The following is a 27,457-nucleotide window of genomic DNA, read 5'->3' on the forward strand; positions in this document are numbered from 1 at the left end:
CCATGTAGCCCAATTTAACCAGCACTGAGTGGAGAACGACACTCGCTTTGGCAGCACTTGCTGGTGTCCAGCGCCTTCCCTTTCCAGGCTGAGCATGGTGGATGCACTCAGACCTGGCTTTTCCACTTCTCACATGCAGTCTTTGGTGTCCCTGACTGCATTTGGTGATTTTGTTTTTCTCTCCTGAATGGCTTAATCTGGGAGGAGGCTGTAACGACAGACCTAGTTGAGCAGGGCAGCGCTGTTGCCAGCCTGCTGCTGTTCCCAGCATGGGCAAGCTGAAACACGCACCCAAGGCCCTGTGTGGGCACAGGTTTGCATCTTCCTAATCCTTTATAGACCAAATTGCTTATTCGTTAATTGCCTTTAATTTTTACATGCTTCAACTTCAATAAAGGTGTGAATCCCTGTATTAAACCACCCAAGGCACCTTTTTCGTGTCCTCCAACAAAGCACCTGGCCACGAGTGTCCTCTGCACTTCCCCGGTGCTTTGGCAGCTGCTCCAGTCACAGTGTGTACCCAGCACAGGGCCTGCACCCAGCCCCGGACAAGCAAAGCCTTATCATTTTCTGCTGGTGTTACGCTTGGTGGAATTTCTTATTTGCCCCTTCAGGCAGCAGATCAGAGTTATCCAGCTTGGTCTTTAAACAGAGCTGATAGGCTCCCCCTGCCCTCTCCAAGTTTAACTGGGAAGAAAAGCCTCGAGGGAGAGCGTTTGAATAGAGGATGGGAAAGGATATCAATAATTACACATGTGGATTAGAGCACGGAAGAGCTCTCCTCCAAGGATCTGCTTGCTGCTGTGGTGTGTAAGATAATGGGGAGTTCAATCACATTATTTTGCAATAGGCTTTGATTATGCTGCTGATTAAAATCAACTTTTTTGGATTTGTGCGCAGATAACCTCATCTGCCATTTAAATTCTTGTGATGTGGGAAAGGAAAATGTCCTGAGCACGAAGATGCTGCCCTGCTGGTGGCAGTGGGTTTGCATGCACAAAGACATGCATGGTCTTTCACTCCACTGTTGTGTTTGTAGGTACAAAACATTTTGATTGTATATCCTCTGATATTTAACCTCTTTATTTTTTAAATGGGCACCAAATAACACACACAACCTCAAAATATCCCTGACCTTCTGCAACGTAGAAGGCATCTTCTAAAGGATTAATAATAATAATAATAGAGACTGAGGGATTTTCCTGCTGGCTTACAAATGCAAAATAAATTACTCTTCCTCCAGCATTGTCTGCATTGTTTTCTCCTCCTTGGTAATTTCTCACCACAGTAACACGAGAGGGGTGCCAATCCATAGCGGCTGCATAATGCAAGGCCGGGGGATGCTGGCTGTCGTTTTGAGGTGCTGCTCAAGGAACTTGGCGTTAGGGCACGTCTGCAGTGAGCTGGCTTCATCCTCCTCAGCTGGAGCAGTTGTAGTGCACACACGTGGCTCTGTGAGCTTTAAGGCACTAACGGGTGTGTCCTGCCCGGGTGGGAGATGCTGGCATCAGGGTGAGGTGGGGGCCAGTCTGCCTCCCCCCTCCTACAAACGTGGCCTCTCCACTCCAAGTTTTATACTTCCAGTTTATGATCGAAATCTCTTACTGAAATGCTACAAGGCAAGTGCTGTGCTATCGGGGAGGCTCTGCTAACGGCATTGATGCTGTTGGGGTTGAGGTGAGCCCCAAAGATGTAATTTTAACCTATCCAGAGAAATGAGAAGGCTTCTGGGGGCCTGTTTATGTGCTGACACAGCCTTATTTGTCAACAAACCTAGGAGAGTTTGTGTCTATCCTGGCAAAGGGGATAAACAGAGTACTGTTATTTCCATTTTTTCCCAGTTTTATTAGCTTTGAATTTATCCCTATGTACACAGGAGGCTGTGTAAACATTTCCAGGGGTGCAAATTTATGGAACCTCTTTCAGTGCCTTCTCAAGAAGGATCTGTGAAATAACCAGAGTAGCAGGACCAGTTTCACACATGCCTGAACTTGTTTTTTATTTTCAGAATAATCTTACCTATAGTGGAGTAGTTCAGGGTCTTTTCAGCTTTTATCCTCTGTGTGTGTTTATTCACAGAGTGTCTTAAAAGGTGAATAACCATCTGGAGATAGCCCAAAAGTTAAGTGTGAGCTTTTCCACTGCCCAAGATAAGCCTTTTCATTTATGTATTGACTTCATAAAGGCATAATGGCATTGTGAGAGCTCCCAGATGTTACAGTGACTTTCACACTGAGAGCTTTTGTCCTGAAGACTTATTCTTTTGGACTTACTCAGCTGTGAACCAAAAATGAGTTTAATTAACATCTGTACTTTTGACAGAAAATTCCTCTTTAGCTAGCTAATTTTTTTTCTTATTTTTTTGTCTAAGTAACTGGAACTATTATGTTGCCTACAAATGTAAGAAGCACTTCTGTTAATTACATTGTCTGTTGAAATAATAATGCCTGTAAATGAAAGGAGCTAAAAAGATGTCTTTTTTTTTTTTTTTTTTGCATGAATTTAGTACATTTCTGCAGGTGCAAAGATATCAAATCTAGCATAAAGTGGGCTCTAGAGAGTTATGTCTGTAGTCATTTGAATAAGTTGCACAACCTTGCCCTTGGTTAGCACTGCTGCAACTTTGTCATCGCAGTCATGGGGAGAGAGAGAGGTCTGCCCACAGACCAGGGATTTCAGCAACTGGAGGATTGAAAAGAAGGACTTGGGGTAAATTTATATATTTGTAAATATTTTTTTTTCTTGTTCTTTCCTTTTGTTTTGGGGGGCAGTGTAATTTCTGTCCTAATAGCCTGTTTTTCCAAGAATTGCTCTGTCTGCACTGTAAGTGACCGCAGCCTGTCCTGCGGCTCGGCACTGCCGGAGGTGCAGGACTTGGGTCCCATAGCACTGAAAAATGCGCTTGCAGAGCCAAAGCTGAGTGCAGCTGTCCCCTGCTAGCCCTGCCTGTCACTCTGGGCCAGTTCTCCCATCCACTGTACACAACAGATACTCCGATTTTCTCTCTGTCCTGACACTGCCTGGCCTGTTCTGCTCAGGGTTGCTGCTCCGTCCTTCCAAGTAATTTCTGCGATGGAAGTTGCTGTGTTTGAAGGTGTGTTTGCATTTCAGGACCAACAGGAGCTGACCAGGTGCAGGAAAGTGTCCCACCAAGGAGCAGACCCAGTTTGCAAGGCAGGTATCCTGCCACCCCCAGCCTCTGAATTGTGTGGGAGCTGTTGTTAAAGCCACTGGCAGCATCCCTCTGGTATACGAAGACTGTTGGTTTTTACAATAGTAGCTTTTGTTGAGTGGTGAATATTCCACTATTGATTTCGCTTTTTCCACTCATGTAGTCAAAAACTTCCCAGGGAGAGAGATCTGCTACCAAACCACCCTCTGATGTTAGCAATAGCAAAGCTGCGGAGAGGAAATGAGGCGATTTAATTTTATTTCCAGGCTTGCTACTGGCTCTGTTATCCCGGGATGCCATCTCGCTCTTTATGGCTGCTTCCTCAGGTGTAAAATGGAGCCATTACCACCTGCTTGCTCCATGCTACCGATTTTGCAGTCTTGCACGTCGGAGCAGGCTCTCTGCTCCTGATGGCTATATGTGCTGGCAGCCGGCACCCGGACTTGTGTGTTGCATCTGATGAGATTTGACTGACCCGAATTAATTAGCACATGCCAATTTGGGAAGGTAGTGAGCTGCCTCGTTTCATAATGCTGGTTTGCTGCTATCACATCTGTAAAACATCCATGCTTAGCTTTTGCCTCTGCCCAGTTCTGTGCGGCATTACCTAACGGTGACAATGCATGCCTGAAAATCCTGGCTGCTTTTGCATGGAGAGCATGGCAGCACTGGTTAGTTTTTGGACAGCTGAGTCTTGCAGAGGTGCGTAAACAGCTTTATTAAAAATAAAGCAAAAATATCCCCCCTCCACATGCTATTACTATATTTACGTGAAGGAAGAGGTGCCCTGCCCATGCACCTTGCTCAGAAGACTCTCAGGACCTCACACTGGGGACACCAGAGGGTGGGTCCCTGTCCCCTGCTGGCAGGGTGCTTCTGGTTGCTGACCCTGCAGTGATGGACACAGAGCATGCAGTATACAGGGGCCTTGGGCTGCTCATGGCATATAAGGAGGATGTACTCATGCCAACTTGAGCACCTGCGGTGAGGTTAGCAGTTTGAGCAAGGACAAAGCACCAGCACTGAGAAACTAATTCGTGTGTTTTTCCACTGCCTGGAAAGACTGCCTGGAGGATGGCTGGGCCCCTCTGTGTTTTGAGCAAAGACAAATTCTGTGTGCCGATAATATGTGATGATGCGGCTGTAACTCTGTGTACATTTGGGAGGCACTTGGAGACTTCTGAGGCTGTGGGGGAGTGAGTGGAGAGCTTGCTGCTCTCAGGGTGCAGGATGGATTGGTTCAGGTTTGTTTGGGACTGAAGGCACCATGTTCCTCTGGCTGCATTTAACAAATATATGTTTTTGTATCATGATCAGTTGCAGTGATGGGGGGCATGTTGCAACACAGCATTTTATCTTTGTACCTACTTTTCTTCTTCCTTGAAAGATGCTCATTATCTAATGCTCATTGTAGCAAATCACTGCAGATCTGTCAGGCGGTGTAAAGCTCAGTACATGCACGAAAGTGGCCCGTAGCGGGAAGCACCACGTTCCAAAAACTCTACTCTGCTGCACGGTCTGGAGGCACGTGCATCCTCCACCAGATGTCAGCTATATGAAGATGTATTTAAAGGAGCCCGTCACACACTCGTAAAATTTGGCATGGTTATATGTTAACAGAATGTGGCACTGGACCTCACACAGCTGTGGATGAAGTTAGTTAGCTTTAGAGCCTTAGTTTTTGCTTTTCTAATTCCTGTGAAAAGGTTAGTGACATATTCCTTCATTAATGGAGAATGATTGCTTATTGTGTGAGGGTTGTCTCACATAACACAAGGATGGAAATGAAAAGTCAACTAAAATCGATAAAACCGTGGCTTGAAAATTATTATCATATTTATAAAACATGCCAGCCATGTGTAATAATAAAGTTTATCAAAGTGTGTTCTCTGTCTTAATCTGTGTTATTAAACAAAGAACCATTAACTATAATTTAGGTTTCCATTTGCTAGATTTCAAGCTGCTTTGCTCGAAACACTGGATATTACTGTCAAATAGATTTCTAAATAGATTTTTTCTAAAGAGAAATGTATTTGATTGATCATTAACAGATTCGGTTAAAATTCATGAGATTTTAAACATTCATAAATTCTCTTTGTTTTTTGATTTACAACTCACATTTTGGCTGCCTGGCAGAGCCAGTGCTTCTCACCTGCACTTTCACATCACGACCAGGTTACGGGCTCACACACCAAATGACATTGCCAACATTTCAAGCTAGCATACCAGCCATTTTTAGCATAAAACCTGATAAATCTTAGCTAAAGTGAAAAGGAAAGAAACTGTGGAAAACAAAGTCATTCCTTAGTCATGGAATTGATTTCCTGAATGTCAAAGTTTGCAAGTAATGCAGTGAGGCATTGATGGAATAAAGCATCAGTCTGGAGGTCTCCAAGGCCATGGTGTAGTTTAGGGGAAGAAAAAAAAAAAAGGCTAATTCACTGTTTCTTTGGAAAATTGAAGTTTTATAGTTGCCTGTGTGCTCTTCACTGGCTGCTGGCTTCACTGACGGCATGGTGCAAGGGGAAGCCTTTGTCGTTGTTGAATAATCATAAGGATTAGAAATATAGTTGGCTTTTGTCTTTAGCTTTTAATGACAGCAACAAATGACTGGATAGATGGCTATCTCAAGTCCTGAATGTTATTATCCATTAATTTACCCACTCAAATGCATGTATAAAGCCCTCGCTGCCAGCAGTAGCTGCTACAAGACTCCTGAAGGAATGGAGATAGATAGTTGTTCCCTTCATTTTGCATTTGTTATCTCCAGATTTACTTTATATGGTTACTGCTGCTGCTTCAGAGAGCCCAGGCATAATTTTAGCAGTATTTTCTGGTATTGTTAAGATGAATTAACAGAAATGTGTATATAAAGTTGTTTGCAAGTTGGGCTTTCATGAAGGAAAAGTCTGAAACTTTTGAAAGTTTAGGCTGTGATATATAGGTCATATTCCCATTAGCAAAAACAATTGATAATAAATCCACTACAAATACAGAGTTAAGTAGAAGGCTAAATAAATTCAAAATTATTCTTCACTCGGAGAATGTACATATTTTTTAGACTAAAACAGTAAGTAGCTTGGGGGAAACCTCCCTTGCTAACCCTGTGTAATGTGTGATAGAAGTATCTAAAACATACTATGGAGCCCTGGCCCTGCTTTTCTCCCAGCTACAGACTGCAGTGACAGTAGTGTGGGAAACAAGAGGCAGATTTCCCGTGTTACTTCAGCTCCTCAGCTGAAGTAAAAGGTGCTCCTGCACAGCTGTAACATGACAGTCCCCTTGTAATTTAAATATATTTCATATAAGTATTTTACAGAGTTTGGCACAGCTGTCTATCTAGAAGCATGCATGGCAGCCCCTGAAAAATGTAAAGCCTTGCATATGTCTTGCAAAGAAAAAAAAATATTTCATTTCCTCCCTTCTGAGGCATTGTGGGGCTTTGCAAGATCACACCAGCCTTCCTGAGCTAGCTCTGCAGTTACATTGCTTCATCTGTGCAATGTTTATGAATTGCTTCCCTCAATTTTATTTAAAGTATAGTGATCAAGATTGTGCATGGTGTTTTGTACGGTTCCCACATACAGAACTCAACTTCTTATATTCTAAAAAATGTAGAGGTGGATTTAAAAGGAGCTGAAGATTATAGAAATTAATAAAAATATAGTTCAAAAATGATGGGACTGAGAATAACAGAAGAGAATTATTTACATCGATATGAAAGAATGACTTGTGAGAGAGATCTTCTGGCCTTTCACATACCGATCTTCATTTGCTTTGTGCAAAATTCAGCATGGCAGCCTTCTTGGTTTACATGAGGTAAATATTTGTGGGAGTTAATAATGGACTCTATTGCAGTACAGTTGTTTTTGAATATTGTCAGAATTCTATTAATGATAAAATATTTTGTATGTGATAAGAAAATATCAAGTGGTACACTTTATATATACCATTATATACTGTAGCTTTTAAGAACAAAAAGCATAAAAATATATACCATATACATTTATATAAACACGACGTGGCTTTATTTGCAGTTTACTTTTTCTAAACTTGGATTAAAGGTAATACCTTGAGGTGAGTTTAGTTTTACAGCCTTTGAGTAAGTCTTAATTCTGATCTGGATGGCTTGGTGTGTATCACCAAGTTCTTGTTCTTTCAGTCCTGCATCCTCTCCGCTCCTACACGCAGTTTGCATTGCCATGTGTTCAGGGTCACACTGGTCACAAAATGTTTTTGAAGAGCGGTGCTGGTTAGGGCTGGGGTGCCAGGGGCCTTACCTCAGCCCTGGCACACGGCCCCTTGCACTGGCAGGGCCATGGGCCTGTTTCTTCCCCCCCCCTTACTCCCCAGGCAGATTAACTGCATTTGCATCTGATGAATTTTTCAGGCACATCCACTATGGTGCCGTTCTCAGGATAGAGGCATTAGTACTTCAGGAATGGCACTGTGCCTTTGTTTTGGTAGCATCGTTGGTGCCTCCACAGAGCAGTCCTGGCTCTAAGCAGGACCACAGCTCACAGCAAGGAGCAGCAGGAGGAAAGCTGGCCGTGTGGGGTTTGTGGTGCTTAGGAAAATGTGTGGATGGGGAAAGAAAGTGTGCATGTAAGCATCCTTTCCTGGAAATAAGTGTTTGGAGGAAAAAGTGGGTTACACAGTCAGTGTAACAAGAGGAGGAAAAATTGGCCTTGCACTGCCTGGTCAGGTCTGGGCTTCCGGGACATTTCATCTTCCACAGACTCATGCATCCATTTCTCCTGTCCCTCCCTATTCCAGAGAACAGCCCATCTTCACCACCAGAGCCCATGTCTTCCAAATTGACCCCAGCACGAAGAAGAACTGGGTCCCCGCAAGCAAGCAGGCTGTAACTGTTTCCTACTTCTATGACAGCACGAGAAACAGCTATCGGATTATCAGTGTGGATGGAGCCAAGGTAGGAGGCTGATGGTACCCCGGCGTGTTTACTGTGTGGAGAGGATCGTGGCAGTCAGCCCTGGCTGGCGATAGACATAGATGGGCGGCATTGAACACATAAGTTCATAAATGTTCACTTTTTTTTTTTTTTATATAAACCATCGTGGACAGTTGTAGTGACAACTGAAAAAACACAGAGCAACTTAAAAGTGATTTTTCCAAAATGAATTGACCTAGACAGGATTTTATCACCGACTAGTTTGACTTTAGTCCTAATGAGCCAAGAGCTTTAACTGCCAAAATTTTGTCTGTAGCACAGTATCTAAACACACCACCTGTGCTAGGTAGATAACACTGTGGCCTTTTTGGTGAAAAAATGTTCTTTTTAAAGGGAACAAGGAGACAGATATGTGCAGACAAGAGCTTTTGATTTAAATGCCAACTGCGTATTCCCTTTTGCATGGTTGAAATGTTTACAGGTTAGCACTTAATATTCTACTGCTTTTGCACTGGAGTTCATCAGCATTGGGTGACAAATTAGGCATGTAGACATTCCCTGCTGCCCATGCTTTTTCTCTTATTTTGTTTTGCATCCCCAAACAGTGTGCTGAAGTATTTCCTGCAAGAATCCTGGTCACTTGGGTTGAGTGGGTTGCTCAGACAACCATTTTAATACCTTTATCACCTTCTCCCTCTGATTCGTCCCTCCAAACTAACTTGTAAGGTGACCACTTTCCCCTAGCAGACTGCAGACGTGTGAGGTAAAACATTTCACTCTTGCACAGAAATCATTGGTCATTTCTGTCATTTCAGCCAAAGCACAAAACACAGAAAAATGAGACATGTTTACAGCCTGCTCATCTGTGTTGCTGTTCAAACGAGGGTGCTTAAAATGTCACTGTCCTGGGAGAGAGCTACCTCAGAAATCATCCCTCAATAAACCGCTTATATCTGTCATGCCTACTTCACATGCTTGTTTTTCCAAACATCCCCTGTGCTGCATTTGGTTATATATTGGCTTATAAATCAGCCAAACCGCCTGTTGAAATTGATGGTGATGTTCCATTGAGATAGGTACAGCACGAATACATTGCCATCGTTACGCTGTCAGTGCCGGCGTGCTCAGCTCCAGAAAGCCCCTGGTTTGCTGGGGAGCGCCCAGCCCTGTGCAAGCTGCTGGGGTCATGGATGTGTGTTAAGAGTGATTAACAAAAAGCAAGCAATTATTGCTGTATGTGTTGGAGTGGGGGGGCTCAGGACAGTGCATGCCCTCAGCCAGAGGGTCCTGCACAGTGCTGCAGGGCATCCAAGCTCCGCTCCTTCATCAGCCCAAAAGACACCAAGAAGGAACCAGTCCCCCCGGTCGCATTTACCTCAGGAGGCAGTAAGCCTTTCCCATTAAAATTCTCTCCTGTGGCTTTGCGAGCGAGAATCAATCACTCACCACATGAATTATTCGTATTGTATCGAACCTTTGCTGATTAAGGAGCAGGTCGAGAAGAAATGGTGCCTCCACGCTTGCCTCTGGAGAGTCCCATTACCTGACCTGTCTGTTTAAGAGTACTGATATGGAAAAAGGACGGTGTTTGTACCCAGCTAATGATAGAAGTTGCTTTTTTCCCCTCAAACAACTATTGCTTAGCATTGTGACCTACTTTTCTAGTCCAAAATGAAGCCTGGTAGGACTGTGAGGAAGAATATAGGCAGTGCTGGTTGGCTTTGTCCTGCTTTCCATTCATCTTACTTATTAGAATAGAGTCTTCGTGTGTTGGCAAGTATCAGGCAGATTAGCATCGCTGCGGGCAAAATTATCCCTCTTTTAATGACAAAAAGCTGAAACTCAAGTGAAAGGAGGGACTTGGGCCTGGAGGGAAGGTGGAGATGAAGGACATGTATCTCTTACAACTCTCCATCCTTGTCTTGGCTGCAAAGTGGCTGTTCTAACAGTGTGGGACAAACACGTGTGATGCACACTGGATTGAGGAGAAATCTCATTTAAATCCAACTCAGATGCAGATACTGGATTCTTTTTTAACCTTATGTTGACTTAGTTAGCGACGATAAAAATACTTTAAAATGATTAAGAATATTGGGCACTTAACTTAACCATTGTTCTTACTCAGTCACATAAGCTTCAGGCATTCAGAGTGTTACCCTGGGCACTGTGTTGAGTTGCAGGTGTGCAGAATAAGATGGGGCTGCCGAAACCTTTACTGTCCTACAGAGCACAGGGCAGGCTGCATGGCGTGCACCAAAGGCGTGCTGAGCACCCTTCTGAGGCTTTGCCAACCTGGTAGGCTGTGCTTTGTGTGTGGTGACAAAAAAAAAACACTGAAATGCTTGGGGAGTCAAGCATGGAAAAGCGGCAACCCAGGATTCATAATAGCTTGTACCACTTTAATTCCCCTCTGGTTCCAAGGCTGGGAGAGAATGGGTTTTATAATTCTTACATCTTCTACAGAAAAACAGGTGCTGTGGACAGTAGATTACAATTTATAGCAAAAGATTTCACAGATAGGATAAACGCATGCTCTGGATGATGTTAACCAAGATACCGTTACCAAACAAGGGAATAGATTAGTGTATCTTTTAATTACATTATAATTGACTTGTATGCTGTCGAGAAAGTAATTTCATCATGATGTTTTAAGAAGTTTCCAGCCAGAGGCTGTATAAACTGTAGCATAATGAGTGCTGGAGGGAATGATACAGTAAAATGCAAGGGCACACACTGATCTGGAGTTAATGAGACAGCCAAGAGACTTTACCATATGAAAGTCCACAGCATTGTGGGCAAAAGTCAAACCTGTTGAAAAAATGACAAACTATGGCTATGATACAGGGAGAACATGAACTCAGAAGTGCCTGGATGCTCTGTAGCATGTGGGGGAAGCCACGTGCAAGGCTCCTCATTAAAAGTGACCTACATTATGCAGCTTTTTAGAGGTGAAAAGGAAGTTTGAAAGCATGGAAATTGCACAGGCCGATATCCTCTGTCATCCTGTGGAATAATGCATGGCAGTGTTCTGACCGGTGGATCTGTTTGTTTTTTATTTGTTATGAATTGGAAATAAGAATTATCCAAGCCAAATAGATGAGGGAGAGGATATGAAACTTGTTTCTGTATAGAATTTGAGTAAGAAGTATAACCCTGTTGCACCTCAGAAACAAGCTTCTGCCCTCATTTTCAAATGTTCTAAATTTATATGCCTGTAAAACCTAGGATTGCAACAGCACTGTTTTTATATTTTGAAAAATAAGTTGTTAATAAGGAACACATAGCTATCTTTAAAACTTAATATCCAGCAATAAACTTGATAGTGGGACATTTTGAGACAGCTGCAACAAAGAAAACTGAGGCAGGAAGAGTCATCTCAGATGCCAGTCTGAACTTGTTTCTATGGGATGTTTAGTCAGATGGCCAGAAAAAAAGTCAAGATTGGGGTCAGAAGACTAATAGATTGCAAAAGTAGTTTTGGTAAATACATGATACAGAAAGAAGGGCTTTGTGTTCCAGAGAAAAAAAAAAAAAAAGGTCGACTGACACTCATTCCCAGTTGCTAGATGATTTTAAAGAATTTATTACCTAATGATTACCTTGAATATTAAAGATCAGCCACTAAGTCAGACATAATTGTGCTAAAGTATTGAAGAGAGAATAAGAAAAATTGCTGTGCTGGGAAAGCAAAATCAGTGGATCTATTTCTGAAGTAAATTGTAGTCAGTAAGAATACAAATACGGGCCAAATTTTGCCAATCAATGTTCATATACTGTTTCCCAAATTGAATATAGTGCATTATACGGTATGGTGAAGCTGTTTGGGTGTTAAGAGGAACATACGCCCTTACGTTAGGATCTATAAGGGCACATCCTGCCAAGAACGGCCGGTGTGTTTTGGAGAGCAGAGTGAAGCGTAGAGGGGCAGAGCCCCAGCAGCTTTTGGTAGCTGGTATTTGGGCCAGAAGGAATGAATGATGTGTAAATCCATTAATATTTGGTATATTTCTGGCTGTCTCAGTTCCTGTAGCAGTCCTAATTGGTACCCAGTGTAATAGCTGCTCCCCCCAGCCTCATGACCATGTTTTTTCTGTACTCGCGAATGGAGGCAGGCATCCTCTGTACATTTATAGGAAATTCTGAATTCTACCAGTTCTGTACAGAGATTCAGAACAAATAATTTCCTTTGCCTGTGGAAATTAAATTATTTTAAGTCAGAGTTGTTAAAAATATTCTAGGGTACTTTGCCAAAAGGTGACTCTTCAATTTAAGGAGCTTTCCTTCACAGGGAGAAAAAATTGCGGGGTATAGTAACATGGATGAAATTCCTTCATTTGGCTAGTTTTCGTGTGTGTGTGTTTTTTTTTTTTCTTTCATTGACGTAAGTTCAGCCATTAAACCAATATCAACTCTTTCTCAGGAAAAAACTAACGAGTAATTTAGATATTACAAAGTTGGCACTGAATTAAAAGCAGGCTTCTGGCAACTTGTGCTGTGCAACAGCGCTGCACTGCCACGGTAGCCTTTAACTGTGCCTCTAAGACCTCAGGGATGTGATTCGCAAGGAAGAGTGGTAGGAACAACTCTGACAGGGGCTGAATTGCATTCAGAGTGGTAGGTTCGCTGGTCCCGTGCTGGGTGAGCTGGCAGGAGCCGAGCAGCAGGCAGGGGCATCCAGGGCTGTGGCAGGGCGAGCATGGGACCTCCCAGCACTTCTGCAGCCTTCACAGTGCTTGGCTCCATTGTAAGCAGATAATGAGTTGTGTAATTTGGTACTGAAACGATCAGGGGGTGTTTTACTGCCTTGGGTAGCCAGAGATAAAGGGAGGTAAAAGAATGTTAAAAGTGACCTCAGAAAGTGAAGTGTTCCCTCTGCCTCTTTCAAAGCTCATAAAGAAATCCTAAATTAAACATTACGATTTTGAAAGGTGTGTGTGAGCAAATATGTGTTTTGTCAAAGGGACGGAGATCCTTTTATTTCCCGTTTTGCCTGCCCTAGTTTTACACACTGTCACTGCCTGTCACTCGTTTTGTGTGCTGCCCGGGGTCAGGCCAGCTGCCTGGTGCCTGCCGAAATGCCAAGAGGCTGCGCTCCTTGCCCTGCTGGCGGTAGTACTGGTAGGGCTGTCACTGCCGGAGAGCCCCTGCTGGTAAAATCTGGTTAAATTAGCAGAAAATACTTCTTATTCCATCTTCACAGGGCTTTTTTCAGTGCTGAGTAGCTGAGCTGGATATTTCTTTCTTTCAAAACTTTTTCTGCTGTGCTCTTCTTGCCCTTCACGCCACTTCTTCTAGGCTTCTTTTCTGCTTGTCCCAGAAGGATTGCTCACCACAAAATGGGGGTCATGAGCTCCATCCTACTTCTACTTCTGACACTGAAAACCAACATGAAAAGGCCCTTTCATCAAGAGGGCAATGTGTGACACTTGTTACTGTCTGAGGAGCCCCAAAGGTGCATCCCAGCTCAGGAAAGACACTGTGCTGGGGTAAGGTGGAGGAGAGGAGAATGGGCTGTGAACTCTGGAGCTCTGAGTGATGCAGTGATCCTGATCCAGAAAGCTTCACGTGCCAAGAGATTTCCAGTACTGAACTAGCTCAGTACTATAATACAGAAAAGTGGGTGTATTTGGTTGCTTTCATCTTCTCTTTATCCCTATCATAGTATGCTAAGTATATCATGAACTATTGCAACTAATTTCAACATGATTATTAGTGCTGGAGATGATCCTGGAGCCATAACAGAGTACTTCCAACAATGGAACTAATTAACCCCCACATAAAAGAGAATAACATCTTTTGAAATATGAAAACACAAACAATTGTAATGCATAATTCTGTCTTCCAGTGTGCACAGTTTGTATATTATAATAAACATCTCACTGCTTTTCTGCTAGTGAGATGACGAGTAAGTGAAAACATCAGTTGTGGCTTTATGATCTTTATAAATATGTAAATATAATACAGACAAGTACTTTACCATTGAGACTACAACTATAATCATACCTGTGTGTACATATTAAACTTCTGCAAATCCAGAGTAGAGCCTTTAAAATGATTTGATGCCATTTAATCCACTGCCATCCGATCAGTTTGCCTGGTAGGGCAGCTGCCGTGGGGCTTTTCCCACTTCAGATTTCCGAGCAGAAGCTGGAGGTTAATATTTGTCTCCCAGACACCTCCCAGCACCAACTGCACCACACAAAGTACTTTGGAAGAGATGCCTGAACAGTCTCTAGCTGCTTCTCACCATCCCTTTTGGGCTTGTTGTTGCTGTAAATAATGAGGCTGGATGGGGCTGCTCTCTGAGAGGCAGCTGCTGGTTTTGTAGCAAAGTTTTCTTTGGTTTTGTGTGATGAGCAGATTAAGAGCAGGAGAGCATCTGTCCCACCCTGGGTCATAACGCACCAGTCTAACCCCAGCTGTGGTCTCTTTCACTCAGCGAAACTATTCACAGTAAATAATTTGTATTTTGCTGTGCTGGTTTTAACATCTATTTCCCAATTTCATTTAAAGATGTTGTAGAGTTGTGGTGAGCATAACTTCCAGATTTGTAGCATCGCAGTGAAGGGCTTCAGGAGGGACTCTGAGTTTAAGGGAAACTTGCCACCAAACACGAGGCACAACTTGCTCAGCCTGTGGAGTATCCGAGAGAAATGTGAATTTTGGGGTGACACCAGGAAAATGCCTCTGATAATCAGTCAGGCAGTGAGTCACTAAGCTGGTAGATGCAGCGTGTGAATAGAAAACAAAATGCACATTTAAAACTGAAGATAAATAGCTATGTGCAGCCAGCACACGGAGGTGTGCAGTGGGTCCTTCTGTTGTATAAACCAAGAGCTCATATTCTTCTTAAAGACTTCTTTGAAATAAGAGTGAATGAAATGAAGGTAAAATGACAGCCCCCAGCGATCTTTAAATATTTGTGTTGTCTGTGTTTGTAGTGTACCCCTCTTGACTAAGCTACTTATGTTTGTGTTTCTCTCTAGACGTTAAAGTAACTTGAGAATATTTTCTTTGAAGTTTGGTGGTGAGGAAATACAGCATAAGGGAGAAGCAGAGCTGTCAGCCAAGCATGGGGCTACCCACTTGCATCATCCTTTATTTGCTTAAGGTGATATCAAATATTCAGAAATTCAGGCTGAGGGGAGGTGCAGGGTTTCATAACTGGTAAGACAGTACTTTGCCTGCAGTTGTGTCTGCAGAAGAATTTTTAGCGGTTGCCAGGACTGGTTTGGATAGGTAGAGCTGGTAACGTTGGGTGCGCTTGTGCAGACAGGTCCTTGAGTGAGGGGAAAAAAAAAAAAAAGAAAGTGCTGTTAAGGCTTAACTGCAGCAGTTATTTCCGAATTGCTAATACCAGTGGAGATGAGCTGGGAACGGAGGGAAGCATTAAAAATGTTTGTGCAAACAAGACCTGGGGCTGTGAGTGAAAGAGAGCTTGTCAGAAGCTGGGAAATGGAGCAAAGTAAATACCAGGAAATGTGGTGGGTCCCCTGAGACTGCATCAGCCACAAGTCCTGAGCGCCTGCTGAAGGTGTGTTTTGGTTGGAGCTGTGCAACTTGTATCGCTTCGATGTTTCTCTATTAATCTCTTTCCAAGTTATTACATTTGAAATGTGAAAAATCCTCTGCTCATTGTCTGGATTATTTCTGGAAGGAAATCCTTCAGAAGCCAGTTAGTAAGCTGAGGAGAACAGATAACACAGTGCTGGCAACAGCTGTACCTTTGACATAAGAATGGAAGCACATCTGCCGCTGCTTGATCCTATCTGGCTGATTTTCCTCCTTGCCTCTACAGTGCATGCATGTGCCACCAGCCCTGTGGAGAGAGCACACACAACTGAATCGCAGCATCAGTGCTGTGGAAACCTTCTCATAAACACAATTTATTACTCTTTAAAAAGTAAAAGTTAAAAATCCATGCTAGCGGATTTCTTGCTGCACCAGCAAACGGGGAAACTTCTGACTGGGCTGTTTTTCCCTTTTTATAACCTCTCCATAAAATTTCTTGGAAAAGCTCTGTTTCAGGTCACAGTCCTTCATAGAGCTTTTGAAGAATCTGTAACAAGTTTTTGGAGAAAATAATCCATGACTGTAATTAGGTGAAAATTGACGGAAAAAAAAATCAAGATTTTTAGCGAGATCGTCAACACAGGCACAACATCGTAGGGTTTGCAGAAGCTTTCCCTTACCTTTTTGGTTTCATTAGATATACGGAGCAAAACCTTGGGGAAATGTGAGTTTTTACCTCATAAAACCTTTCATACTTGCTCACCAAAACTCAGGGAGCATGGTAGTGCTCACCTTGGGTGCAGGCTTTGCAGTGTGCTGCTTTTCTCCTCCAGAAGCAATGCTGAGGGGGTTGGTGCCTGGGGGTGAGCTGAGCACATGTTCTGTCCCCTTGAGCTTTCCTCAGCTTCATCCCAGAAGGACCTTGCTTGATTTGTTACAAGAAGCTCTGCCTCCTCTGCGTTATATTAGGGACTTCTGTCAAGAATTGCAATTAATGCAGCACTTGTTAGCTGTTGGTTGACTAATATGAGACTTTTACTCCCTCTTATTATTATTTTTTTAAGTTCAGCTACTGAAAGTAATAAAGGATGATTTCTATAAGCTGTGCTTTATGAAGCTCTGAGGATTGCTTGTCCAATGAAGCAGCTGCATCAATTATTTGTTCCCTTCTACCCCCTGCTGTAGTGCCAGAGGTATATAATGCTTGGAAATCCCCACTCTGAGAGTTAACGTATCAGACGTGCTAATCAAGTCATGCCAGATGGAGTTTATAAATAAACTACACTGCATTGTGTATTCTTAAAATTTAAGCATCAAACATAATTCAATGTAATATTTTCCTAGCTCCAAAAATATAAATAAATAAATAAATGACAATGAAGCAAACAACAACAGCAACCAAAACACATACTGCTTCTTCCTTGATTCTGGATTGTGGGGTTGCATCCAATGGCAACACAGTTGTTAGATGGAAAACAAGGAATTGTGTAAAAGACTGTCAGCCACTAAAAACTAAATGACATCCAAAGCTGGTTCTCCCTGAGGAGTGAACAAAATGATCTCACAAGCCCCAGATAACCTCCACCTACCTTTATTTTCTAACAGCAAAATAAGCGATGAGCCATCTCTGAGGATGCAGAAGGGTTTTTATTTTACATTGTCTCATGGCTACTGCATATGTTAGTTAGGTTAGCGTGTTGTTCCTAAGTGTTGCCAGGCCTGATTGCCCGTGTCAGACTGTCATCTAACTGTGACCGCTTTTGTGTGCTTTAGAAGATGCCAAGTAGACCCTGTCCTCTCCCAAGAACAATGTACCTGTTCTTCTTGGTCATTCATTGTGCCAAGGGACACAAGGCAGTAGTAAACTACGTCATTGCTGACTGCTCGTTGGGGTGTGTAGGTTACTAATCAGAACAGAGGCATTTTTAAGGATTCCACTTGGCCATGGACTTGTCATTCTTCCTGTGTCATACTGCTCATGTCCTACGTCCCTGCTCCAGGCTGCTGGCTTCTCCTTCCCAAACATCACCTCAGCCCCGTCTTTAAGTAGCATTGGTCATCTTTTCTTTGTCTGACTCATTCAGTTTCTGCATCTTTAACTACTCCTACCTTTTGCAAGTGCTGTTGTGACACATAAGCACTAGGACAATTTGGGATCCTGGGACAAGACATTTCTGACCTCTGCACAGGGGCCTTCAGGCTGAAGAGAATCACAGGAGGATGTTGTGAGGCAGTTTCAAGGATGCAGATAAGGATGTGTGCTTAAATGCTTCATGTAGGCATTCGGTTATACTCTGCACAAAGGCTAGATGCTTTATTAAATCCTCAAAAGCATGAACATGATATAACTATGTATTTTTTGTTGTACCTAACTGTAGATAATGCAGCCTTCTCCCCTACCCTATTTGTAGTCACCAGGAAAAAAAAAAAAAAAAGATCTCCACTGTGTTCTTCTCCAATCTCTGATAGGTTAGAAATCTTTTTTCTCATGTGAAAATAACACACAAGCATATTTGTCTGTACATTTTATTAAGCATTGCATGAAATTCCTGGGTAACAATTTGTTCCAGAGCAGAGGGTCTGAAAAGCCTCGCTGTAGCTTTGCTTCATGAAACAGCTGCTGGTGCTCTGAGCCGGGTGGGTGGATGTGTGTGCTGTGCCGAAAAGGAAGAGAAATTCTAGTCAGATGTCAAAGCAAAAATAGGAGATTTTAGAGATTTAGACTGGGTGGAGGAGGTGGGAAACCAACTCTGCAGAGATGTTAATTACCTCAGGAAGAAAAAGAGCACAATGGAGTAGGTGTAGCAGGAGATTTGCTTAATAGAATTCACATCACTGTGAACCCACTTTTGTTGCATTTAGACAGGTTCTTGGTGAGGACTTTACAACAGAAATATTTTAATAGAGGAAAAACAGTTATTAGTCTTTTTATCTGGGGGGGAAGGTATTTTTACATCTCTTTTCATAAAAGAGGCCAAAAGCTACTTCCACATCCAAGTCATGCATGTTTTTTGTTTGATTTGTTGCCTTCTGGGGTTAAAAATGGATTATGCTGGGGATGGAAGGTGGATCTCTAGGGGGAAAAAAAATCTAAATTCAGCTGTAGAAATGGCCCTTTTCCATGCAGAGCAAGCAGCAGCAGCAGCACGTGAGAGGTGTTACTCACAAAATGTGAATCTCCTCTCTGTAGAGGGAGCTTGGGCTGAAAAGGAAATGCTTTGGACTGCAGCAAGTCCTCTTTGGCTTCTGAGGAGCCCTGGCATCCTTCTGCTCGCATGGTGTGTGGGGATCACTGCACTTCCCCTTCCACTCCTGCCCCCTTAGCACTGCACAGTTATGGAAGCTTGAAAGCCATGGGTGGGTGAAATACTTGCATCCTGGTTAACCGGGTAGAACAGAAATTCTTGAAAAGCAGCAGCTGGCCTGGCTTGCCAGCACTGTGGGGGTACAGTGCTCAGTGGCTGGAGCAAGAGGCTGGCGAGGCTGGCAGTGGATATCCTGGCAGCTCCAGGCCCCCCAGTCATGTCCAAGTGATGCAGTGGAGCAGGAGGAACAGAAACACTGAGAATTTCAGTGGTCTTTTTAACATGCTTATGATTGCTTCCAATCTACTTAAGATGCTGCTTTCTGTTTTCCCATGCTTTTTTTTTTTGTTTAAGGACCTTCTACAAAGACTTAGCAAATAGGGTGGGGAGAGACATTTCATCATATCTGCTGGCCCTGATTTGTAAAACAACCATACTTAATCCTCCTGTGTTACAGGTTCACTGTTTTGGCCAAAGGCTGTTCTTTCTTCCGTCCCAAGTTCTTGCTATGAGTGTGTCTTTGTGCCTCTCCCGATCCCCTCTGGTAGACCGAGCTGGGGACGCTATTTTCCTTTTAGTGGAGCTGTCTCAGTTAACAGTGCATATGTGTGTGCTAGCTTTGTGGGACTGGAGACGATCTGACATCACAGGGTCACAGCTAAGCACTTTACTTATGCAATCCAATGTGCAGGTGCTGCTACAGACTGCAGGTTACTTTTATTTATTTTTTAATTTGGAAGGAGACAAAGAGCTCTAAACGCCACACAGGTTAGCACCTTCCTCATGGTGTGATTTCACTCATGTGTAATGTGCAGTTTCTGCCTCCATAGGCCAGTAATACGTTGGTGAAAAGGCATTGCATGTAAGTCTGTTGGCAGAGACACAAAGCACGGTCGATAGCGAAGGATAGTGCAAATCATGGAAATGTAGGTGGATACATTCTACAAAGGAGTTGCTAAATGTTTGGGATAGAGGGAGAATTTCTCAGCAAATCCACCCCGTCTCGTCTTCAAATCCGGGGTCAGGAGCACTTCTGATTCCTGTGAACTTGGTGAGCTGGAAGAACCTGCTGAGCCTGTGATCGCTGTAGCCAGAGGACTGGCAGTTTCCTTCCCTCTTAATTCTGTTTTTAGACTGAGATACATCTTTACTGAAGATTAGCAACCTGGTGGGTTGGGGAAATTAAATTTCACAAGGGCTGCAAACTGGAAAGCATACATTGAGAGGTGTGAAAATGAAACGGGGAGGTTTTAATGTAGTGACTTCTTAATGAGTAGATACTATGATCTTGAGCCTCAGGGCTTTTCTGGAGGTGAGGTTACTTCAGAATAACTGGTGATGTGATTTTAAAGGGGAAATTCCAGAATAATTCCTAACCTGGCACTGTTGCCCCAGAATAATCATGAGTGAGGTGTCGTGACACGGGGAGTATAGGAAGGGACCCTTTAATTACTCGAGGCTTCCCGTAAAATAAAAGGCGGCTGTGTATACGTACACTGCTCATAGGGTATGAGCGGTGTGAGCTGCCAATAACAATTTTTCTTCTGCACAGGTCATCATGTGACCTCTCTGCTTGATTTATTTGGCAGTTTCTCTCTGTGGGAAGGCAGCAAGATGGGTCTGTTACAGCCTCTGAGGGTTCTGCTCTCCGCCAGCTTATTTGCATGGCTGTTATCTGATGAATATGCCCAGTGTGTTCCTAAACGTCTGGAGTCATTGCTGGTTGATGTAGCACTACCTTGTACTGTGAAAATTCTTCAGTGTCATCTTCAAATAAAAATTTAGATCTGTCAGGATTGTTTTTCTCCCAAAGGAAGTGAAATTAGTATGAGATTTTATTTGGCTCGTGCAGACATATCAGGAGTGTTTGCCATCTGATACGCTGGCATCTAGATGAGAGCATAGGCAGATTTTTTTTTAACCACATGTAGACAACGCAGTCAGTGTGATGAATGAGTTTATTATTCTGTGAGGTGCTTATTATATTATGCTCCCCTTTGCCTTTGTCTGTAGGGAGAACTCTTTAACCACTTCAGGGACTGCACTGCAGTTGATTAGAGAGCTGCTTGGCTTTTGCATCCATTGCCCTGGATGAAAGTCCACAAGTTCATGCAGTTTTCTGATACAGCTGGAATTCCGTCATATGTTATAGGAATGAGGACCAACCACAAACCTGTCTCATAAGAGCACATTTGAACTGATGAGTGGATTATGGTAATGGATTGCAGGTAGGGGTGGACAGGAGCCTGGGGGCTTCTGCCAGGAGCAGCTTTCAGACAGTGCCCTTGCCCTCCTCTGCTATTCCTCTCAGCTCCTTCTTCCTTTGAAAGTCAAAAACTCTGGCCCATCCTTCCATCCAAAAAGGAGACTTTCCTGCTGTTGTTGAGCACCCTTGGTGTGATGGCCACAGACACCTCCCCACCTCCTCCCCAGACTGGAAACGTTGTCCTGGGTATAGGGAGGAGTGGTCAGGAGCGTTTTCTTTCAGATTTCATGTAGCTAGGGTTGAGCCAGCTGTGGGGCAGGGGACAGGCTGCAATACCTGGCAGGATCACAAGCAACCCTTTTTCTTTGAAATACCAACACTGGTTGCCACCTTTCTTTCTTCTTAGCCCAACCATGGTGATTGCTTGCTAGCAAACGTAGCCTCTGCTCTTGAGAGATTAGCAGGTTTACAGGTGAGGAACTGAGTCCAGTGTGACAGCATCTTCCTGCAAGGGTGACAGGGTGAGGACGGGGAGGAGGACCAGGTGGCCAAGTGCAGTGTCCCCCTTCTCTGGACTGTTCCCATGTAGCTCTGAGTTAATCTCCTTAAACTTTTCCTTAGGTTTTCACTTGTCTGTGGGAGCGCAGGATGTCTGGAGTGCCTGACTGACAGAGAGGGTTTGAAAAAAAGGTAGAGCTGGCTTCCAAGCAGTTTCGCTAATTGCAGCTTATTATAAATTTAACAGATGAACTGTCAGTTTCTTGAAGGTGTGTGATCACCACAACCTTTTCCTGGATTCTGCGCTGGCTGCAGAAAAAAATTAACCTCTAAGGTACTAAGCTAATGTGCTTCATCTCTGTGCTCAATAAGATGTTTTACCATTTACAATTTGCAGGCTTCTTTATTCTTCTTATCATAATTATCAATAATATTGGACTGTGGTCTAAGTGATCTCTTCGGTGTGTTTTTTCTATTTGAATTTACTGAATTATTATTTTAGGAGGCATGGAAGGATGATGCTGTTCTCAGAGGCTGTTTCTCATGGAGGACACTCTTGCCTTTCAATAAGAGGGGTTATTTTATTACTTTTTTTCACAAAGATGGCTAATTTGATAGGCACAGAAGGACTGAAATAATACCTTTTATCACTTGAATTTTCTGGGTATTTTAGAGCTTCTAAAATAAATTCAGTAACTGAAGAAACCAAGCATGTTTAAGTAGTTCACCTCTCTGACGTTAGATTTTTGAGTATACATATTGCATTTTGTTTAAAGTTTTGGGAAAACATCCTGATTTTTCTGGGTTGGTGGTAGCTTTCCCTCCCTTTCTTGTGACTCATTGTATCATACAGTCCTCCTATCATCATCCTTCCTTTGAATTGTCAAAACCATACATAAAGTCTTTGACAGCTTTGATTTTCTTTTAATTTAAATCTCTGCAATTGCGCTTAGATTTTATATTGGCTGCATTTCTGCTGTGTGACTCAGCTAGAACAGAGCACATCTGGGCAGCTTTCTTTATGCCTCCACCTATGAGACAGCCACCCAAAAACAGGTTTTGTCTCCAAAAGCTCATTTTTATACAGTATGTGTCAACCAGCGCTGGTTGAAGTATCATCTCTCTCCCTTCTCATCCTGATTCTTCCCATAAAAAAAACAAAACAAAACAAAAAAACCCACCACCCTACTACTTCAGGAGCATCAGCCACCTGGCCCTGCTCTGCTTTGATCTTCGTGGTAAAGCTTTCAGCAACAATGTTTTCACACTGCTTTTGAACTTGGTCTGAAGCGACTCGTTTTGCATGAAAGGCATTACCTGTGCTCGTGGCAGGATGTTTGTGGGAAAGCGGTGGTGCAAAGCAGGGGGAACCACTGAAGGTGAGCAAGTTCTAAGGGAGAAAATAAAAGCATCTGCACAGGGGTCAGAGTTAAGGAGGGGATGGAGGCAAGGAATGCTCTTTCTCTGATAAATTTAATTCACACTTTTTGCTAAATGTAAGAGACAGCTTAAGAAAAAAAAATGCTCAGAATACATAGTAAATGATGTTGCCAGGATACTTCCTGATCATGTTAATTAAACTGTCCCACAGTTTTGGCTTAATTACTGCATAATTTGCATATTGGAAATGATGGTGTGCAGTACCAAAGAAAGCTTGTGTTCTGCTAGGAGGAAGAACATTGCACAGGAATTCATTTCCAAGGGAAGGAGTCTCTAGACTCATCTAATGATGTATCTGGAAAATAAAGTTAAGATTTTTGTTAATGAATTGGCATATATCTCATTCCTTTTTGTACGATTACATTTTATGCTTTTTCTGCTCAGTTCCTGAGAGACCTTGTCCCAGTGGCCTCCCTCCTGTTGGCTATTTCTTTAATTACAAGATCCAGTGCTGCTTTCAAGGCTGCTGAACCAGATATTAGTTAACCTGGGTAAAAGTGACAGAATATTTATCTTGAAGACGCCCACATTTGAAACTGTATATGCATTGTTGGTGACGCACTTTACAACCCTCCCAAGTTAAGCTCATTGTTAAGCTATCAGTTTCTCCTTGTCTTGATTTTTTTTTTTTCTGTTTCCCACATGTGTCTGGCATCCTACATGTGGCGGCCTGAGGCCAGATGGGGAAATGCAGAAATATCTCCAGTTCTGAGGCAGGCGCTGCTGGTGGACACCAGGCTTGGTGCCTGGCCAGGCAGTGGCAGTGGCTGTGCGCTTCCACACTGAGACTCCAGCTTTGAAATGCTGAAAAAAAGTGGATTTTGAATCTGCATTTCTACCAGGGTGGTTTTATACCTCCTGCCCCTGCTATTACTTTGTGTTCAGTGGTGTTCAACTGCAGGACCACGATGGTACTCTGGAAAAAGAAGACAAGAAAATATCCAAATTCTTACATCCAGTAAGACAATATATGAAACTGTTTTGGTAAAAATTCTTTGGAATGCAGCAATTTCCCAAGTCAGCCTGCTAATTGCTGTGAATGATGTTGTTGCTAGGATATACATTTCCGATGTGGCTTCTGCTTTTTAATCCTTTTTTGATCTGTTTCTAAACAGGTGATCATAAACAGCACAATCACACCCAACATGACCTTTACTAAAACATCACAGAAGTTCGGCCAGTGGGCGGACAGCAGAGCAAATACTGTGTTTGGTTTGGGCTTTCCCTCCGAGCAGCAGCTGACCAAGGTAACGGGGCACGGGGAATTTCCGCACAGGCTGTCTTGTTTGCTGAGAGTGAAGAATTGCATGCATCCATCTCACCTCTTCCAGACTGGATGTTTCTGCATGTCCTTTTCCTTCATGGAAGTTGACTATTTCCTATATTTTTCTAGTGTCTGTATGTACAGAAGCAGGCTGTACATAAGCAAACTTCATGGTCAAAACCATAAATTAAATTGGATCACTGACAACAGTACTGCTGTGGTGATCTTGATCTCTCGCTCAGCGTGGCTGAAAGCATTTGTGTTTCCAGATGTTTGCAGAAACAATCTGGCTCTGAAGGATTTTGTGCCATCTCCCTGGCCTATTTGCTCATTTCTGCAGAGAGTGGCACTAAAAGCAAAGTGAACCACCTGCGTGTGGGCAGAGCTGGGGGATGAGCAGCCAGGGAGTTGGTCCCAAGTGTGGCTGCATCCCCCAGAGCTGCACCCAGACCTTGGTATGAACACAGTGCTGCTCTGGGGCAGGGACTGGCTGCAGCAGCAGGCTTGGAAAGCGTAGGGCTGCCTCTTGTAATGAATAACCAGCAGTTCAAAATACACTCTCTGTCATTAGATTAGTGGTCTTGCCAAGTGCTCATCAAATGGCTGAGATGTTTTTTTGTTCGTGCAACAAAAAAGCATTACTTATCTAGCACATAGCTGACACTTGAAGCATGGCTACTTGGCACCAGGTTTTAACAGTTAACTAAACATCGTGTCCTTGGGCATGGTACACAGTCTCTCATGCTGCTGTCCTCTTGCGTGCTTTGATTCAAAAGGAAGCCTGAGAACTTTGTAGTGTCTAAAATAACAGAGGCAAGCCACTGGAATTGAAGGAAGACTTTTAATCAATTGAATTGCTACAGGATTTTATTATTCTAAAAATATCTTACCAAGTTCTTGCAATTTCCAAATAAATGGATGTTTTTTAATTTATTTTTTGCAAGTGTTTCTTAAATGCAAAGCATAGTTTACTTTACATGTTATTTTAATTTTGGACTTGAGACATCCATAAAGGTGGCATGGCAATAATCTGCTATCCTGGGATGCTAAGGCCAGCCTATCAATCACATGCAAAACTTTATAAAAAAGGAGATGTTGGTGACAGTTATGATTTATGATTCTTAGACTTAATCAAATGTAGAGTAGTGCTCAGTTCACCTGTGGATATTCTTCATTCCCATGACAAAGAGGCATTTATAATAGCTGAATAAGCAGCATGGGAATATGGGAGGGTTAAAGTAGATGTAGGCCAATAGTTGGTTTTGAGTAACAGAGAAGCGTGATACAATGATACAATCCAAATGAAAGAATTAACACTTTTGGAGGTCCTTGCACGCTAATGCGAGATTTTGCCATATTCTCCAACGCTGTCCAAAGACACATTGAGAATAAGTTTAATGCTGGTGCTAGAAATACCAGCCATGATACTGGCCAGTACGATGTGGGCAAACAGGAGCAGATCCAAATAACATACTGTGTGGGCACAGGGGCCTCAGGAGCATCTGTGATCCCCTCCAGATCCATTTGCACTTCTATTTGCACAGTGTGACCTGCTGAAGGACCCATTGCCAATACTACAGCCTTCTACTTGCAGGAAAAGCTTTCAAAACCAGCAGAAAGACTGTTTCTGGCCAGAATACTGAAGAGAGATGGCTTAAGGGGCACTTCTGAAAATGGCTTAAAATGATCTATTAAAAAAAAAAAATCTGACAGTTGTCTGTCTGGAAAATGTTAGAAAATCTGTCTTATTACTGCCATGCAAAGCAATGGGACAAAGATATCCCTTATCATCGTGCTCCTCAGTTAAATTATTAAACCATTAGTACAGAAGATCAGAGATGGTGAAGAGATTAGAGAAGTATAAGTGTATTGGGAATAGTAAAATCAAGTTTCATTTTATTCTGATGTCATTACACTCATAAAAGATACAAATAAAAGCTTGCCAGCTTTACTGGAAATAACTGAAGCTTTTAGCCAGGAGATAGGAGGACATGCTGAAGCTCCTCTAAACCAGAGATCAATATCCCTAGCTTAAAATAAATAAATAAGTAAATAAAACTGAAGGATATCTGCTGAAAACAATGAATAGTAATGAGACATGAGAAGAGGTTAGCATGCCTAAAAACTTCTACACTTTCAAGCATATTGGCTGGCCTAATAAAAGATAATGCCTCTTTCTAATGCCTTGCCTCCCTGGAGACACTTAAGCATTAATCCATACCTATAGGGACGAGCAGCTCAAATTAAACATGAGCCATTAATGAAAACTGCTTTCAGTGACCTAGTAACCTAATTGCCATTCACATTGACCGGGAGAGTCCCAGTGTTTTTAGTTAATGTCCTGCTCCGGGTCCTTTTCCCTCCCTCCAGCACCTTTCCCCCTTCCTGCCCCATGCCTCAAAAAGGTCTCAGGACATTACTCAAACGTTGCTACACCAAAATTGAAGCAGGAATCAAAACAGAATTAATGGTGCGGCTGGCCGTGATGAAGAGGCAGGGCTGATGCTGTAAAAGTAGCGATGTGTTTTGCACACCAAGCTGTTAAGCAAAATTTCTGCTATCAGTCAAGGTGCTTTGGCACAGACATGATAATCTGAGGAGCTGGAGGTGGCCAAGGGCATGGGGACAGAGATTTATACAGGTGAGAAGCCCAGCAAACTTGGACTTTGCACATCGTAAAGTAACAGCAGACGGCTTCTGGGAAGCACCAGACCTTAAATTTTGATTGATGCATGCGGGTTTTATGCGTGTGGCGTGCGGTATTTGCCCAGCAGGACACAGGCAGCCCACCCTCGCCCCCCACCCAACCATGCTGGCAGTGCTCTTGCTGTGCTGCAGCAAGCTCCCGGCTGCTTTCTGCAGCAAATGCTCTCGTCCCCTGCCAGTCTGCCTGGCACTGAGATATGCATGGGACTGCTGCGGGCGGGAGCAGCTGCTCCACGTGTCCAACACCACCACGATTTGTCAGGAGGAGACATAAATGCCAGATCAGGAGCTTAAAATTTACACGCACGTAAATAATGCTTCTTAATGCATAAAATGCTAAGAAGGTCTCTCTCTATATATATATTTCTCCAGGTGACAGGCTGGCTGCAGATTTGAACAGCTTTTAAATAATCTGTGCAATGCACAGTAGCATCTTTGAGTC

General features: G+C 43.1%; 1 protein-coding gene across 1 annotated transcript in view; it reads left to right on the forward strand.

Moving 5' to 3' along the window:
• The window catches only part of HOMER2 (homer scaffold protein 2), a 53,888-nt gene that overhangs the window by 13,232 nt on the left and 13,199 nt on the right, over positions 1–27,457 (forward strand). The window contains exons 2-3 of the mRNA XM_068695168.1: positions 7,949–8,105; positions 24,161–24,292. Of these exons, the coding sequence (XP_068551269.1) occupies positions 7,949–8,105; positions 24,161–24,292 (289 nt within the window). The remainder of the gene's footprint in view (positions 1–7,948; positions 8,106–24,160; positions 24,293–27,457) is intronic.

The sequence above is a fragment of the Anas acuta genome, chromosome 12 (assembly GCF_963932015.1).
Source record: "Anas acuta chromosome 12, bAnaAcu1.1, whole genome shotgun sequence".
NCBI lineage: Eukaryota > Metazoa > Chordata > Aves > Anseriformes > Anatidae > Anas > Anas acuta.